General features: G+C 34.4%; 1 protein-coding gene, 1 long non-coding RNA gene and 1 other non-coding gene across 8 annotated transcripts; 2 read left to right on the forward strand and 1 right to left on the reverse strand.

Moving 5' to 3' along the window:
• Positions 1-507: 507 nt before the first annotated feature.
• LOC103710608 (selenium-binding protein 1) lies at positions 508-10,502 on the reverse strand. 6 transcript variants are annotated; one of them, XM_008796424.6, is made up of 8 exons: positions 10,348-10,502; positions 9,770-10,020; positions 6,824-7,019; positions 5,606-5,833; positions 2,498-2,729; positions 2,305-2,412; positions 1,763-2,035; positions 508-1,056 (listed from the first exon to the last, which is right to left on the reverse strand). In XM_008796424.6, exons 2-8 carry the CDS (start codon positions 9,930-9,932, stop codon positions 772-774), a joined length of 1,485 nt encoding a protein of 494 aa, XP_008794646.2. In that variant the 5' UTR covers positions 9,933-10,020; positions 10,348-10,502; the 3' UTR covers positions 508-771. The 6 variants fall into 6 exon arrangements, with proteins under 6 accessions (XP_008794646.2, XP_008794645.2, XP_008794644.2 ...); XM_008796423.6 differs by having other exon boundaries at positions 10,183-10,370; XM_008796422.6 differs by having other exon boundaries at positions 10,227-10,361.
• Positions 10,503-12,201: 1,699 nt separating this feature from the next.
• On the forward strand, positions 12,202-16,022 carry LOC103710606 (uncharacterized). The gene is made up of 3 exons (XR_015971018.2): positions 12,202-12,710; positions 15,404-15,522; positions 15,641-16,022. It is a non-coding gene; the product is annotated as an uncharacterized LOC103710606 (long non-coding RNA).
• Positions 16,023-17,707: 1,685 nt separating this feature from the next.
• TRNAK-UUU (transfer RNA lysine (anticodon UUU)) lies at positions 17,708-17,780 on the forward strand. Its single transcript has one exon. It is a non-coding gene; the product is annotated as a tRNA-Lys (tRNA).
• The last annotated feature ends 1,611 nt before the right edge of the window (positions 17,781-19,391 follow it).

The raw sequence follows: 19,391 nt of genomic DNA on the forward strand, positions 1-19,391 counted from the left end.
CAAGCTCAGATGATCAGGTGGTACATTCTCCGGTCCAGAAACAATAGATAGCAACTATGTGCATCTCTCTGCCTTCTGGCCAGTCAACCACTTAAATTGGCAGGATCCACCGACACCTCGATAACAACTCCAAAAGATTGTATGCAACTGTTTGATTCACAATGATTATGAACTTTGTCCAAGGAATAAATCGAGTTTCGTTTTATCATATTAACTGAAATGAGGGATCTAAAGATTCATAATATCGTTCACTTATTGGCTCTCATCCAAAATTTACACCAGAAGAAGCCAAGCTCATTCCCAAACCACTGCTCTCTTTCCAACCAGGATGAAGAAGATAAGATTTACCTTCTTTTAACAATCTACCAGATCTAAGCAGATTTTTAACTTACTGACATACACATCTCACTTCAACCTAGCATAGAATTACTTCCGAAATATAACTCGAGAGTGGAGAATGAATAATATATGTTTCAAGCTAAACATCAAAGAGGAAACAAACTCACATGATAAATGATCAATTAAAAATTAAAAATTGCCTTTTCAACTGCTACCTTGCACATATAGTTAGCTAATTCAAGGTAGAAAACACAGGATTGCTTATTTAAAAGCTTCATTGATGGGGCACCATAAACTAGGTTTATTCAGCATTATTCTCTTTGCACTCACTACAAGTCAATGAAAGGCAGTCTTATTGTACAATGTCCTTGGTCCAATTTTCTTGAGTTTATTTTTGGCATTCCATTGTACCTCTAGAGAAGCTTCAAATACTTATATCCATATATCAGAGGTGCAATCCCCACCAGGATACCTCATCTCATGGGCAAGTGAAGGACCATCAGGTTCAGCCCCGAAATCAACAAAGAAGTTCGGGTTCACTGTCAGCCCTCCTCTCTCTGTGTCCACATCAATTTGTAACATATGAGAACCCTTCTTCACAAGATCCTGGCCATAGAACTGATGGTCCCATGCGCTAAAGAGGGAATTGGTCACGTACAGCCTCTTGCCGTCCAAACTCAATTGGATCATCTGTGGCCCGCCTCTGAGTCGATTGCCCTGATATAAGAAAATTTTGATTAAAATTAAGATACTAGCATCCAATCACAAATAGTTTTCCTTATCAATTATACAAGTGCTTGCATCATGTGTACAGATTTCAGTGTACTGAAAGTCATGATATTAATAATATTACTGGCTCTCGAAGATGCAAACTATAATTTTATAGTGTGCCTGTATACCACATCATTGAATTAAATATTGTACAAAGTATACTGATTTCAATTTTATACATCTTTTTTACTGCTGACCATCTTTCTCTGCCTTTAGCAAAAGCATTAAAAAAAGATTAAGTTTGTATCAGATTTTCTTGGGCCAACTTGCATGTTTTTAATTTAAAACAATAATAAATGGATATTGTTATGCATCAATTTCATAAACTCAAAATAAACAAGAGTAAACCATGAAATCAGAATTTTCAAAATCCATTTACTTTCCTCATTTCTTTTTTTGGCTATCATTTTCTTTCAATAATGGCCCTTTTCTTTTTGCATTCAGACAACCCCTTTGTAAATTTGATGGTGAAGCTCCATACAGGCAACAAAGAAATGTCATTTTAGAACAGAACTAAAAGTGTGTATATGCTTAATTTCAAATCAAGAACACAGCATTACAGAAAGAGCAGCACATGCTAGAACATTAATGGTTAAAGATGTCATTATCAAACTGGAACGGAATGCGATACTAGAGAATGCATGATTCTCACCTTGATCTCAGGCACATCAAAATGTGACTCTTTCCCATCCTCTGTCACATAGGCTACATTGCTCCCTTTTTGAAGGAGTCCTCCCACCCATACTTGGCCACTTAGCACAGGCTTAGCAGGATCATCGATGTTGTACTGTCTAACATCCCCATGCAGCCAATTGACAAAGTAGAGGTAGCGGTCATCTAGAGAGATGAGGAAGTCAGTTATCAGTCCTGGCATTTCAGGAAGAATCCAGTTTTTCACCTTCAATGGTTGCACCGATATCACAACCTGTAAAGGCAAATTCAGAAAGGCGTGGATTTTAAATACGTGACAAAGTGACCAATTTGAAACGCTTAAAAGTTGATTGATGTTAATTTGACTATTTCACATGGACTCAATAGTAAGTTTTCCTCTTTTAGGCACATAATGAGTGTCATACCCATACATTATGTTGAATCATGTCAACATGTGTGCATTGCATTAAATCAGAGTCCAGGTAACATAAATGTCTAATGGGTTACAGAAAAAGGAAAGGAAAACAGATAACGTAGACAGACCTCATGATTCCAGCTTCCATCTGCAGTCTTGAAAAATCTCACCATGTTGCTGCTCAAAGCACAGCCAACGAAACCGGTATCCTTAGACGGGTCATGGAGAAATCTTGTCTGCCAAAAACAGTAATGACTTTTAAAATGTGCTTGTAGTATATGGATATTCCTGATCTTAAGTAAGAATAGATTTAACACTAACTTCCAGGGGTAGAAGCCCTGTGTTGCCGAGGTCCAATGTCTGCTTTAGTTCACCATCAGGCCAGCTGTATACATAGAGGTGTCTTCCATATAGTCCATCTTTAACATGTTCGAGATTAAAGCCCTTTGTAAAAGCTGCAGGAGCTCCCCATGATGAACTAATCATGGTCTTGTGTTGAGGTTGGTACCAGAAATCATAGCCAAACGGTGGGTTGTGACCTGGCTTTTCCCACCTGAGTGCTAGCAATATATAGTCAGATCAAACAATATGGGAAGCTAAATATTTGAATCAAATGAATTCACTGAAATGACAGAAATTTTATGGTAAAAGGCAGGCTTTTGTTAGTGCTTTAAAACATCATCATGATGTTAATAATTCCCTCAAAAAATATAAAAAATGATGATGATGTTGTTATTGCCTTCAAGCTTTCCAATTATTATTCTATGATGTGGTCATTTCTAAAAGCTTAAATGCCTGTTGAAGAGTAAAAAGATTGATGCACTTTATTATGTATAGATAAGAGGGAATACACACGAAGTGCATGCACATCCACATACAAAGACACACAAGCACAGAGAGAGAGAGAGAGATGTATATACTGTCTTTTCCCAATTGTCATTTTTAAAGAAATGTACAGTGGAGAAATTTCAGAAACATCTCATTGTCAAAAAGATGATATTAATATCATATATGATAGGGTATAGGGAGCAGATTAGCAACAAGTAATCAGATTGTTCTCCATGAAGACACTCTTCAGCAACAATTTTATCCATGCAGAATTATCCTTAGATATTCAGCTCATTCAGTATCCTGCAAAAATATTTTCTCCAACAATCAACAATAAAAAGTGCTTTTATGTCTCCTAAATAGTTACATCGGTTTTATGTGTTTTTCGTAACTTTTCTACTCTTGTCCTTCTCTTTTGCTTTCTTCAAAAATCATCATGCTCCAAAGAGCTTCATTTAGTGCAAATTTCCATTTACCTTGTTTTCCCAAAATTATTTTCATTATCCTCATCTTTCTCCTCCACGCATACACATATATGTATGTAGATATGTAAGTACTTATCTATCTATACATGTACACTGACACACACACATATGTATATGTATATGTATATGTATATGTATATGCAGATATAATGTATCTGTAAATATATATATATATATATATATATATATATATATGTATGTATGTATGTATGTATATGCATATGTATATATATATATATATATATGTATATATATGTATATATATGTATATATATATATATATATATATATATATATATATATATATATATATATATATATATGTGTGTATATATATGTATATGCATATGTATACGTATATATTTGTATATGTATATACACACACATAATATATATATATACACACACACACATGTATATGTATGTATGTATGAATTTCATAGTTTCAAATAGCATAACTCCTTTCTCTTTCCTACTTCATCTAGCACCCACAAAACTAGGGCTTCAAGTAGGTGGGGCTTCAAATAGGTGGGTCACCCCATGACCCAACCCATTCTTGACTTGATTTGTTCTTGGAGACCTGTGTTGTTCGAGGTTAAAAAATGGACCTGGTTTGGAAATTGGGTTAGAGTCTGGGTTTTGTATTTTCTGACCTAACCCGTATGATATCAGTGTCTAAGTTGGGTGAACAAAAAATAGATCGTTCCAATCCGAAACTGATCCAGCTTGACCTAAAAACCTAAATTATATAATACCCCTTCTTCTCCGTAATTGTCTTGTCAACTCATCAAATAAACCTAATTTAAATTAATCCCTCTTCATTCATTTCAACAACCCCATCTCCTCCCACCTACTTTTTACTTATTGTGTTTAAATATTAATTCTTTCTTTTGATAGATTTTATTTATAATATTCTAAAGTATATAAATATGTATTTTTAAAAATATAGTTTGTAAACTCGTACATTACAAATGATCGCTTTCTTGGATCAAATTAAAGAAAATTGAATGAAAAATCATGTACAAAATGATTTTTTTAGTTTTATTTAAATTTTTTTAATTATTTATGTTTAATTTTTAATTGTTATATTTTTAGCTATAAAATAATAGTTAGATGTTTGACCCAACTGTATCTAACCCCTGACTCGAACTCTAACATTTCGGATTGGATCTCGGTCATACTTGGCCCCAAACCCAGCTGACTTGGTGTAAAATCTTTTCCATGGACCCAACTTGATCTGACTAGATCAATCAATGGGTTAGATTTGAGTCCAAAATCAAGACCCAAACATGAAACCAAGTTCAGCCAGGGTCAAGCATACCACTGTCCAACCAAATCATTTGCAGTCCTCCACAGAACCAAATTTTAAATCATAAATCAAAGCAAAGTAGGTCAATTCGAGAAAATAAAAGAAAAGTAGAGTGCAGTATATTGCTCCCAGATTTCTAACTACTATTTTGTCTGTTCCTCATCCATTCCTTTTGAAAATTACAGAAATAAAGAGAAGGCACATTCCCAAAATTAAGTTACTTTTTTGAGAGAAAGGGAGGGAAACCCACCCATACTTCAATTACTTGGGCTCAAATACATGGGGATGCACCACCCAGTATTTGAACCTTGAACCTCTGGTTTCTTAGCAGAGGGGTGTGACCATTGAGACAAGCCCCAATGCACCCCCAAATTTAAATACTCATTCTCACTAAAACAAATAAAGTAAGAGTAGGAAGATATCAAATTTCTATTTAAGAATCTATTTTAGCAGGACGAGTAAAGTACAAAGAGGTAGGTGCAATACTCTCTCCACCCTCCCCCCCACCCCACCCCTCACTAATATATTTTGCTGCCAATAACCAAATAAGTTAGTTAAATATTATAGAAAATTTTTTTTGTAAAGCAAGAATAAACTTGCATATTAGTTTTGTTGATAATATTGAGCTACATCCGATATTCTAGAGGTATAAAAGCAGGAAAACGGTTCAGGAATATGTTTGGTTAAAACTAGATAAATATAGGTGCTCTACCAACAGGTAGATAACAATTTATATATCATGACCATTCGAGGTAGGCAGAAAGATGCTCATAATTATGTCAGGAGAATAAGACTAAAAAATAGCACCTTCCTTTCACATTGAAATCTGAATCTAGGAGAAGAAAGCCACTCCCTTCTGCATTTCCATCATTGTCTCCAAGGCAAGACACCATTATTTCACCAGATGCAAGGCAATGGGAAGTGTGAGGATATGCTAATCCAGTTTTCTGTACAATATCTGTAGGCTCAACCACCTTATGCAAAGATGGAGCTCTTGGATTAGCTGCAGTATCGACAACATAAATGCGGCTTGACCTGAAAAAATATAGGAACCATAGCATCTCAAAAATTAAAACCTCTTAAGATATACTAATACAAATGATAACCGTGCAAGTGAAAGGAGTGGGTGGCTTCTCCTCCCTTTAATAGAAGAGGGGAAAAAAGAAAAAAGAAAATAACTCAGCATATAATAGCGGGGAACTAATCCATAGTAACAATGATTGGAAAGGTTAAAAAAAAAAGCTGTGAAGCATCAGGAAATAAAGCATGACCCTCACAGGAAGGATTGAGGCACGCATCGATACTATAAGGACTTGACTAGTACACAGCATAACAGAAGTAAACACTTCAGTTATGTTGAACACATGCTGTATTCATTCAGGATAACTAGAACAATCATTTTTTTCCTCTATAATTTAAGTGAAATCATTAAGAAAAACACTCAATTTCCATTTTCCCCAATCTATGATCTTCCAATTTTTTTGGAAACAAAATATACTACTTATTGAGGATAGCTATACATTTAGTTTTCTTATCCTATAATTAAGGTGAACTCTATGAGGGGACAAACCTCTAATTTTCTTCTTACCACCAACAATGATTTCCAATATTTAATAATCTCATAGTGAATTGCACCATGGCGGTTAGAAGACCACATAATTCTAGGACAAAGGAATCTGGTATTACTTTATCAGCTACATGGTTTCATCAGAATTGTGTGCTTAGCTGAGTTGAATTGGTTGAATTGGCAAAACTCAATTTGAGAGTAAATACTTTTGTCATTCCATATGGAATTTTATCATATGAAAGCCTACAAACCATGCCCTTTACTTTCCAGCATGAACAGGTAAGCGATGGTCAACAACTGCAATAATTCAAACTTAAAACAAATCTTATATCATGTGTAGCGTGTTAAAGATGCCAAAATTGCAAGATATGGAGAGGGACAATTAAAATTATCAAGTCAACAAGAAAAAAGATTTGCTAAAGTACAATGAACACCACAGGGTAAGTGAAAGGACGTACAGCAATGAAGGCAAGATCAGGAAACGCCGAACTGCTGATGGATCACCATGGCAGGAGCTGCAGGCATTCCAACCAGTGTGATGCAACTCATCACCTATATGGGGCACAGGCAGCCTGTGGATAACTTTAGAATAGCTTGGTGAGCTAGGATCAACGTCCACTGTTGCCAAGTAATCAGGTTTCTCTATTTCAGTTCCTGTGGACAATAGAAAACATGACGTAGATTTTTCCAAATAACTGCATGCAGCATATGAAATTGGATAGTAATGATTCTGACAGAGTTACCAGTATTACTATGCTATAGTAAAGATAAATTTAAGAAATAATTCACTCTCTTTATACAGAGTTCTGAAAAATCAATTAAAAATTGGAAAAACATGGACTTGAGAAGAAAAAAATGAACAACTGCTCAAGGAAAAGAAAATGATCTCCACTTTTCAAACAGCTGTTTGACAAATAATTTATAATAAAATATGATCATCATAAGTTTCTGAAATATATGACTTGACAATCAGCATGAAGTGTATAGTTATCAATTTGGACTGAGATATAACGATTTTTTTTTTTCATTTTTTAGCAAAATATACTGAGATATAAGGATTATTCTTCCAGAACTGTTTATAGATGTGGCAAGGGATCGATAAAGTCTAATGAGTTTTAAAATGCATACGGATAATAGTTTTAACATTGTAAGATGCCTGAGAGCTATTAGTATTCAGCATGTTGAGACAAACCCAAAAATAATCAGCATACGGACCTACAACAAGATTGTAGACAAACTCCAAAGTCCAAATCACACAGGAATTAAAGAGAGAGAGAGAGAGAGAGAGAGAGAGAGAGAGAGAGAGAGAGAGAGCTCTAGAAGCAAAATATTAAAGAGCAACCATAGTCTATATTCGTTGTTCTATAAAAGTAAAGGCAATTTTTTTAGAAAAAAGTTTTGCATAGATTTCTTTGGATCCCTTCAATTTGTCCAGATCACTAGAGGGTCTCCCTAAAATAAGGTTGTTCTATGTCTGCATTGCATGCTCAATAGCATAGCCCGGGACAGTAAACCATAAGCTAAGAGAGACAATTGGAGGATAATTCAATCATAATCAATTATTCATAATCAATGTGTAGAAATTTCATAAGCATGTAAAGAAAGTGTTGCTGTAAATTCTAGAGCCTCTATTTAGTGGATGAACCAATAAGGGCCAACATAAAATCAGGCAGGATCTACTTTGAAACATGTGGGAATATAAATGGTCAAATATGCAAATGCACAATACTAATTTTTCTTTCCAGTTTCCTACATAGGCCTTTGGGTTTTCTAGATTCAATAAGAAAATTTGTTTCTCAATCTCCTAAAAGAGACCATTGGATTTCCAAGTTTCACGAATAAGGCACAAAATTAGAGAGGAAAGGCAATCATTATGGTGAGAAAAGGAAAATCTAAAATCAAGGGAAAGGGAAGGCAATCAATGAAGAGCCTCAGAATCCAGAATAAATGAGTGATCATAAGCCAAACCATCTCTTGACAGACATAAAGAGGAAAGACAAAGGAATTCCTGTCTGCAGGGTTTTTCTAATTAATGACCAGCCGAATCTCAAATGTGACTGGTATAAACAATGAAAGTGCTGATCTAATTAACAAAAAAAAAAGGAGCCAGTGCCTGTGTTACAAGTGGAAACTCGCAGCTTGCCAAGTAAGAAACATACTGAGCCAAATCAAAAAAAAAAAAAAAAAAAAAAAAAAAAAAAAAAAAAAAAAAATCATTGTTATCTTAATTGAAAGTGACAAGCATTACTAGTTAAATTAGTCAAAAGAAATGGCCCTTTCAACTGTAACAGGTTTATGGAGAACTTAGATAAATATATTCCAAAGGATTAGCCCTTAAGCAATACAAAAGGAAAAGAGTAAGAAAAACTCAAATCAGAAGCATCAATATGAATCTAACTGAACAATGTTTACCTTTACTAAAGGTGACAATTGACTGATTTCATCCATCTAGAGTCCAGATGAATATTTACATATAAAAAATGGGCTAGTCCTTGGAAGGAAAAAAAATTACAAACCTCAAGTTATAACATGAATAGATTTAAAAGATATCATCATTATCTTTAATACAGGTCACAGGCGATACTAGTTATATTAGTCAACAAAAATAGACCCCTTGTCACTAGTTCAAATAGAGGAAATCCAGATAAATATTTATATAAAAAAGAATATTCCTTAAGCAATACAAAGAGAAATATGAAAAATCTAAAATCAGAAACATCAACAGAACTCAACTGATATCAGTTGCCTTCCTTTTCCTCTTGGATAGCAAGTAATACTAGTTAATTTAGTTTACCCTTGATCTCATTCATACAGATTTAAAAAAAAAAATCACAACAAAGGATGCTTCTTAAGCAACATTAGAGGAACCACTTGACTAGCCCCTGACAGAAATATAAATGGTACAAAACCTGATTTTTTGCCCTCCTTCATTTAGGTCACAGTAGCTAGCAATACTTGTTCTTTGGTTTCAAAAACATGCTCATTATCGCAACTGTATAAAACCTTATGGATATAAATAGAGAAAATAGGCTACTCTCCAAGCAGTCCAAGAGGAATCATGCATATGCGCACTCATGCACACATAAAAAAAAAGGGGGGGAAAACACATCAAACTGAACCTAGATGAGATCCCTTCTTCCCTCCAAGATAAAGAACATATGCTTCGTAATTCAGTTAAAATGAAAGCCTTTTCAATTGCAAGCAACTCAAGCCATAGAGACCCGAATCTCATCCATTAAAATTAATAAAATATACGTGCATATTTCACTATATACCTGGCTAGGAGAAGATGCAAAGCAATGAATCTTATTTCAAAAACAAAAACAAACAAACCCAGATAAAATTTTCTGAACCCTAAAAGCAAAAAATCATCCAAATGACCAAAAAAATGTCAGAATTTTCACCATGGTAAATGCAAGTAACATAGAGTAAGGTCTCTCTAGGTCCCGTCATTGCTTCGAGGGGTGACGCATAGCCCGGCCCCTTTCCAGCGCAGCAACCCTCGCTCTCAGCACCATTGAAGAGGCTCTGGCTCTTGCCCTGCTCCACCTCTACCGTACCAGCCATCGGGATTGTGTCTTCCCAGATCACCCCCAATCCTCCAAAGACGAACGAAACCAAGAAGATCCGATCCTTATGGACTATTCCGACTAATCTATTGAAAATAGGATAGAAAGCACCAATTAGAACTTTGAGATCATCTAAACATATAAAGATAAGAAGGAACCGGGGAGAAGTATCCTACTCCCAAATCACCTCCTATTTTCCAAGCACCAAAGAAACAAGAAAAGCTACCAACTTTGGAGACGATACCAACCAATCTACTGAAATAGCAAAGAAGTAAGACATTCGAATTCTAACCAAAGCCAATTAAATCTTCTCAGATTGCAACCAACCCTCGGAAGACAAGAAACGAAAACAAGATCCCGACTTCATGATAGATTAAAAACAAGAAAGAGAGAGAGATGGGTTGGATAAGAACCGTGTTGTAGGGTTTCGCCACGTAAGTTAAAAAATCTCAAGGAACAGGTGGCTTGGCATCATGCATAAAATCATATATAAAAAATAAATTGTAATAGATAAAAGATTCCGGTAGTCAAATCCTGCTGCTGAAAAAACTACGCACATGCCTCCATTATTATGGGGGGTGACTCGGCTACTATTATAGAATGGATTCAGAAGGTCTGGAGGTGATGGTGTGGGACCATTTCCTATTCCGTGATATTTGGACGATGGGTAGTAATGAGGAGGCCTTCCTGGCTAACCATGTCTATAGGAAGGCTAATGAGACTGCCGATTGGATGGCTTCTTATATGACTAGTCATTCAAGTGATACTCTGTGGATGCAGGAGGAAGAGCTCCCTAGAACTCTCCGCAATATTTTATTTTTTGATTTTATTATGTGCGTCCATACTCGTATACTGTAAGGTGCCCGCTAAAGCTAAAAAAAAAAAAAAAAAACTCTGCACAGATTAGCCTCGACATAGATACTTATTACTAATACTGATATCATTAATATAATAAATTATAACAAATAGAACACTTTAATAGTTAAACTTCTATTACATATTAAGTAATAAATTTTAGTAATGATCGGACCACAGAAAATTACAAATGTTTTTTTTGATAATAAAATAAAAAGGGATGAAAGATGAGGCAAGGTTAATGGAAGGGCCATTACAGCACTACAATGGCTGCTATAATGATTTTTGAGGGATTGGTTTTGTTATACATAATCAGTAATGGACAAGGGTTATTATTCAATATTTTTTGTTTAACTAAATAAACTAATTCGCATTAGCTGCAACCTCTTCTTTCATTAATCCTAATTCAATGAACAACAATTTGGATAAATAATGACATCGTATTTGTTTTCTTTTTTGCCATTGATAGTTATTTCATGTTATACAATAAAAGAGTTATTGTTACAATAGCCATACTTTATTCTTAATAATCTTAGTTCAAATATATCTCAACTTCAATTTAGCCCTCTTAGCTTGACTGAAGGTAGAATTTGATCCTACGTCACTTGTCTAACCATCAAAGGCCGGGTCTTGCCCCAAAATTTAAAAATAATCTTATAATAATCATTATAATAGCTTGGGCGAACCATCCATGGTAATAGAATAAAAGGTAATGAATATAACATGTTATTCTATTACTAAAAATTATGATCATTATTTTTATTAATATTTTCCTCCATTTTTTTAAAAAAATTATTAAATATTTTAACAAATTATATGGTTCAAAAATAATATTTTTATAATAGTTTAATTGAAGTTGTTGTATGATATTATATCATAGCCATAAATAAGGATAGCAGCTAGGCGGAGTTTTTTTGGATATCTGATCCATCTCAAATCCTATTAGAATTTGTTGATTAAAATTCTATAATATTTAGAATTTTTCCCTTGAATATTTGCTAACCAAACATAATTATAATATATATATATATATTACAAATTTTATAAAAATATATATGTTATGAAAAGATACAATATAATATATATATATGTATATATTATATTACAAATTTCATAAAAATATATGTGTTATGAAAGGAGTTAAATCTCTTAGATCTTAAGAACACATGACCTCTATTTTTACCACTAAGCTATAAAATTTATTTATATTTAGAGTGTTTGCCAAATTATTTATGTTTATTTTAAATTTTTTTTTTTTTAATAATTCGAGTCACGTATCGGATCCAATCAAATAATTTGTTTCGAATGACGATTAATTAGACAGGTTTGGAGACGGATTTTATTATTAATTTTTTTAGTTGGATGGGTCTGAAATTTTTGAATAAATTTTTACTCCGAATTGGGATGGGATCAGGAGCAGAATTTTAAACGGGTTAAAGCAAATTTTACCCTATCCGCTGCCATTCCTGTTCCTAGCCACAGTGTAACCCTAGCAAAACCCCATGACGCTTTGCAAGATGCAACCCGAAATTGAAGGAATGAAGCCTCAATTCCACCCCCACCCTCACCATCCCGTCTCTCTGCCCTCACCACCACCACCACCACCACCACGACGTCACCACCACCACCACCACCACCACCACCACCCACTTCCCCACTTCCATCTCCCTCTGTTCCTCCATTGCCCTTGTAGCTGCCCGCCTCTCCTGCTCATCCCTCACCACCACCACCACCAACCCGGCTGCCCTCTCCCCTTTTATCCCAGGTCTTCCAACCTCTCTTGCCCCAAGTTCTCTCAAGTTCCACCAGCCGTGCCTTCTTCGCAGCCTATCCAGAACCCATGTCCAATTCCTTCGACGCCTGCGGGAGTCGAGAGCTTGGAAGTTTCCGAGGCCCAAACCATGGACAGTTCAGCACGCGGGTGTGTGTTGGAATTAGATAGATTCTTCTCCATTCTTCAATCCTTCTGTTATATTACAGTGCTTCTGTTTTGGTGGCAGATTTTGATGACTTGGATTGTTCTTATTATGGGTATTGGTTTTTCATTGTGCTAAGGTTTTACTTGTGGAATTCGGTTCTTTTGATTCCACCTCCGCGAGAATCTGAAAAAAGTTGGGCCCTTTCTCTATTTCTTCCCAAAGTACTCCTTTTCCTGTTTTGCAAGACCATGGGATTTAATTGATTATATGACATCTTAAAATGTCTTATGAGATAATGATAAATTACGAGTTTTGTTTGCTTTTACTGGATGAGGAATTTGTTTGGATAGTCCTATTTATAGGAATGACTAGGTAATATACAAAAGCACATATCTATGAGAGATAGTTGTACCAGGACCGAACACGAATTATAGGTATTCTGTGAAATTGAGCTTCAGATCAGGAAGGTTGGCCATTGAGTCCATCTATTTCTTGGATGTAAAGAGAAGCATTATGAAAAGAAAATAGAACTTCCATGCATATGCTTTTTTATTGATCTGGTTTGCATATGATAGATTACTGCAGGAATTAACTGGGGAATGATAAGGAGGAAAGACATATCAAGTTGGTGTAACGGCAATTTTAATGTCATATCTGAAGGTCAACTCAGGTTTTTGAACCACCTATATTTACACTCAGGAGTTCTTGGTCATAGTCAGCCTTAACCAGGAATAAGTTATAACCCTTCTTTTTTCGCGCTTGTAATGGCAATTATAATGTCATGCTTTCAAGGCACCAAAATGCATACATTGCAAGTGATATAGTACTCTGATGAAATAAAAAATGGTGAATGTTAACAAGAAATTACGAAACAAAGTAGCTAAGAGAAAAAAAGAGGCTTAGAACAGTTGTATGAAATAGTGTATTAGCATTGCAACTTTAATGGAACCTGCAGCAGGTTAAGATGCAGCTACATCTAAGTTGAAAAAAAAAATCATGAACTATTTCTTTTTCACTACCTATTTTCATCACACAGAATGAGTGAGACGTGGAAGCATAAGATCCTAAAAGGTATTAGAGTAGAGTGGACAAGATAAAAGTGTGCCTCTTGATTTTTACTGAACTATAATTTACCATTGTGACTTTAGGGGAAGAAAATTAAGCCTCTATATAAAACAATAAAAAAAACTAAGAGAACGTGGTTTAGGTCCATTTTCTGGTGGATACTATATTTTTGTTGCAAGGTTAAGTATGATATGTTGGACTTGACAGATCCATGTTAGTGCATAATATAGCTTAGGTTGTCCATGTATGCATTGGAAAGTGATGATTTCTCCAACTTCTTGTGTGCCTTTGCTCATCCCTGCTATGAAACAAAATGTCCATTATTCAGCGGACTAAACTGCTCCTTAGCTAGGATAAAGATGTCGATGTGGATTTGTCGTAAAACCAAAGACAAGTAGGGTTTGAAATGTGCACATGAAAGAAATTATAGTTCAGTAAAAAATAAATTATAATAGTATTGAATGCTAGCTCGAACATAAGGAGAAAAACCATAGAGGACAAGTGTTCAAATTCAGTTGAAGAAAATATGAATTTGTGGACTTCTATTTTATTGGGAATATAGATGAAACAAGGACTTTCTTAGAATTGATGGCCAAGAGATGCTCCACGATGACCAGTTTTTTGGATTTATCAGTTTGGAGTATATAGAGTTGGATGAAATAGTATTTAGTAGATCTTGAGTGGCATACTCATGGACATTGTTAAAATTAAGGTGAGCTTCAAGCTTGTGATTGCTACATACTGCATACTATGATAGTTGAACATTCAAATCCTTCTACTATATAACACCAAATCCTCTGATGTGACCATGTTTGTTTGAGGTGTGTCGGACCATCTATGTTTCCCAACTCCATGCTTCCTCGTCCATGTGTTATCCATATTTCCCACCCCACATTGGTTAGAGCATGTGCTTGTTAACCATGACTTTGAAAGTTCGAATCCTCGCTCTAGCATCTATTATTTATTTTTCGGATAAATTTTAATATTTAAAAGAAATTTAAGATCACACGTGCATTGTATGTGCCATACTCTAGTTTGTAAGAAAGAAAACAGTTCCAGTACTGTTTCATTGGTAGGGTGAAAAATAGGTCCGAGGGGTCCAAACACATAAGTAGGTGTCATAGAGATGAGAATGCTAAGGTGAAGTGTGGTCGAAGTAGCCTATATAATGATCATCAAGACTACAATGGAAGAAGCTTAACAATTTAACTTTTTAGAGTTAGAATATGACGGAAAATTGATTGTGGTAATATTATAAATATGAGAATGTCCAGAGTAACTTTGGTTGCTAAATTTGTCAACTATCAGAGAGCCTGGGTGAAATTTGGGAGAAGGGTTTGATAAGGTTTACATTAATGAGTAATATGGCTTTATGGGAACATTAAGTAAAGAAGGCATCACAGCTGATGTCAAATATATAGGAGAAAATTGCTTGTTAACGTTATACATCTTTAATGTTAAATTAACTCCTGCATCGTTATTAAATTCACCGGGCTTCTCATTCTATTGTATCGAGGGTTTATTGTAACACCTTTCACATGGATTTCCTATTCCTCTCCAAGATGGTTCCTGTCTATTCACAATTGCATGGATTCTATGATTTAGGGATATTTTCGTTGTCTGTGAGCAGGTTGCAACAACAGGAATGGAGAGGGGACCAGGAATTAGAAGATGAAGAAGAAGACGTGTTTGTTTTGACAGATGAGTGGAGGGAGTTTTTTGCAAAATCTGAGGCTAAAAGGAGATTGGGTAAATCTATTCAAGCTATATTATATTTGTTTCATAGTGTACTGTTTGTTATCTATTTACATTTTACAGAAGCATCAGTTTTCCTCTGAAACTAATCTTGGACGTCTCCAATTTGCAGCTAAGCAGCGCAAGAAGAAGGGTGGCAAGTGAACTGCTAGCTATACAAGTAGGACCTCCAAAAACTTTTTTCTTCAAACAATATCTACTCAGCAACTGTGTCCTAGCAGAAAGTCGAAAATAAATTTTGTTGGAGCATTCTCAATTTTCGCATCTGCCTCTGGGCCCTTATTCGCAAAGTTTGAAGTTGACAGGCATTTAGTGCTGATGTTATGAGGGTATTTACGGCTGTATTATTTCTTAATCCCAAATTTTGAGAACTACAGATATTTAGCACATTAAGCGTGTCTTTAACAGGTTTTCTATAGTGCGGGTCATATCATATAAATTCCCCATATTTTCAGACATGAATAAAGTGATGCTTATATGGTGTTTTATTCGAACTATACCTCCTTGATCGAAATTCTTCAGCTCATGCATGATTCTCGTATTTCAGTAGATATTCTTATTGCCGTTGAATAGGGTTTTTTTAGGTTATCATGTATAAAGGCTGAACATGGAGATTTCTCAAGCTATGATTTGTTGATATGGTAGAAGAAGTTGATGACTTGATGCACCTTTTAGAGACTAGTCTATAAATGAAATGCTGTTATTCTCAGATAAGTCAGTGTTTACAATTTTTTCAGCTCCATATGTTGGAAAAAGTCATGTTCGTTATTGTATTTATTGTTGAGAATTGGTAAAGGATTTTTGTCATCTGACGGGGACAGAGATACAAAAATGTCTTGATTATCGTCTTCAAATGTTATGCATCTTTTAGTTACAAATACAAAAAAAAAAATTTCTCATCTGTATCTAAGGAGAAATTTGGAAACTTCTGTGTTTTTATTATGGCTTCATAATAATTAATAAAAAAAAGAGAGGGTCGACTCAACTTAGAAAAACTTTTGGGCATTGCCAGTTCAGGTTCTGTTCCTCACCAATATAAATATATAATGGCATTAACTGTGTTCGTGCAAAAAGGAAGAAAAAAAAATAAAAGCACACTTTGTCTGAATGTTTTGTCACTATGATGCAGCTGATGGGAGTATGGTCCAGAATCAAGGGCATTTTTGGTTTTCCTTCATGTTATGTGATGGAACACCATTTTATGACAAGCAAGAACAAAATATAAGACAATCCAGTGATGTCAATCTATCACTTTCTGGTTTCATATGGATAAAAAGTGGAATTATAACTTTTTAGGTGCCTGGTCAATGCATGTGTTTGTTTGCCTGTATTTTTAATTTTACTGATTGTAGTCTTCGCATAATGTCAAATAGTTACAATATTCTTGAGATTACCACTAGATTCTTCAATTTGTACAGACCGGTATGCTTGCAGGTAAGGAACCCTAAACCCTTGCATCCGATTCAACTATGGGACTAGATTGGATAGGTGTCGGTATGGATCAGACTAACCTAATTTTTTAGGTTTGTATTTGGTGTACTTAAAATTTACTCGAATCAAACCTGATCCAACCCAAACTTGATCCATACTTGGACTTGACCCAACCTGACCCAAAATCAAACCTATACTCGATAGTCTATCAAATAATATATAAATTTTACACTTATGCCCCTCGCATTTCTTACGAAAATAAGTAGTTATGTTTTGATGGTAAGGAAGGATGTGAGCTTTCCAAAAGATCCAGAATTGTCGATGCCTAATCTAACTTAGACCTGGGCCTAATCTCTACCTAGCTCGATCGCTACTTGATTCTACCCTAACTTGACATGATTTGATTCTTGGATGGGCAATGGGCGGATTTACATATACTTCAACCTCCAACAGATTGGGTCCGAATTAGGCGATGCATGGATCTAGGCTGACTAAATAGCACCTCTAAATGAGATCCCACACACCCTTTATATCACTGGCTCAATTTACCCAAGGAATTGTGCGATATGCAGGTTAGGGGGAGAGATGAAGACATCTCATCTTAGACCTTTTCGTTGTAACATATACTTGCTAGTTACCAAAACGAAATTGAATTCATGCATAGGCTTTTTATAAGTCAATTTGGTTGAGCTATGTGTGGATTTTTTCCTTTTATTTATAATATGATCGTGCAAAGAAACAACATCCTGCCGTCTTAGCTCAGCCGGTAGAGCGCATGGCTTTTAACCATGTGGTCGTGGGTTCGATTCCCACAGACGGCGTCTTTTTCTGGCATTTTGGATATCCATTTTTTGGTTTCCGTTTTCTTCCCACCCATATAAATATATTTTTGTTCTATAACAATATTTATTTATTTATCTATGTTTAAAATCTATTGTATGTACAGTTAAAGTAGGCAAAAGTTTTTTTTAAGACAAGAAACAATTAACGAATTTGCCACTGAATGTCTTAATATTTGACCCTCAATACCTTTTTTTTTTGAAGTAATATAGCCCACCACTTATTCTGTCACTGTTCCCCGCATGATTGATCCACTGGATGTCTTAATATTGGACGCTCAATATCTTATTTCTTAAAGTAATATTGTCCATCACCTGTTCTATCACCTTTCACCACAAGATTGATCCCCAAGTGTGCATCTCATGGAACTGAAAACGCTTTTTTTTTTTTTTTTTTAACTCCATTAATTTTTGTTGCATGTATATCTTTATAAAATACTTATTTTGTATATATAATCTTCTTTTTCTTTCTTTTTTATACATGTACCCATGCCATCCAATGATGTTAAAAAATAAACGATTTAAATTTGAAATAACCAAAATACCCTTACAGGCAGACGTGTAAAAGAAAATTTTATAATGATACATATGCAATAACAACTTTACAAGGGTATTCATGCAATTACGCATATTGAGAGGGTATACACTTAAAAAATGATCAAAATTCAATAAACATAATTTAGTTGTTCTTAATAAAAAAATGTGGCAAAAAAAATTAATATTATTATGCCACATGATCTCATTGTAATATCAACTCTTATAAAATGAGTCATATTGCTTTTACGAAATTCTTGAATCGAAAACAAACAACAACTCAATATTTACAAATCACTAAAAAATATTTTACTACTCTAAGCATCTATAATTAATTTAAATTTGATATGATTAAAATAATAAAAAATATATAGATGTCATAAATTTAATAATGATAATTATAGCAAAATCAAATGGAGAATAGCGTTACCAAAATGATCACCTAATATTTCAACTTGACCCGAGTCCCAATCTTAAACAAAAAAAAAATTGACAATATGGCTCAATCTTTTTTTTACTTGTCGATCCAACTGAATTATAAAAAACTTAGCAAGTTCGAGCTGAGTTTTGATTTTCTTCTAATAAATTTTTTGAATGTACACCTTTCTAAATATAAAAAATTACATAAATACCCTCGTCAAATTATTATGTGTATCTATACCCTTATAACTTTTTTTATTTACCCATTAGGGTATTTCAATCATTTAATTTAAAGCCGTTTATTTTTTAACGACATTAGATTTTACAGGTACATATGCAATATATATATATATATATATATATATATATATATATATATGGCTCAATCTTTTTTTTTACTTGTCGATCCAACTGAATTATAAAAAACTTAGCAAGTTCGAGCTGAGTTTTGATTTTCTTCTAATAAATTTTTTGAATGTATACCTTTCTAAATATAAAAAATTATATAAATACCCTCGTCAAATTATTATGTATATCTATACCCTTATAACTTTTTTTATTTACCCATTAGGGTATTTCAATCATTTAATTTAAAGCCGTTTATTTTTTAACGACATTTGATTTTACGGGTGCATATGC

Source organism: Phoenix dactylifera, chromosome 11 (genome assembly GCF_051530095.1).
Source record: "Phoenix dactylifera cultivar Ajwa chromosome 11, Ajwa_hap1_PhDact_Kaust_v1.1, whole genome shotgun sequence".
NCBI classification, from domain to species: domain Eukaryota; kingdom Viridiplantae; phylum Streptophyta; class Magnoliopsida; order Arecales; family Arecaceae; genus Phoenix; species Phoenix dactylifera.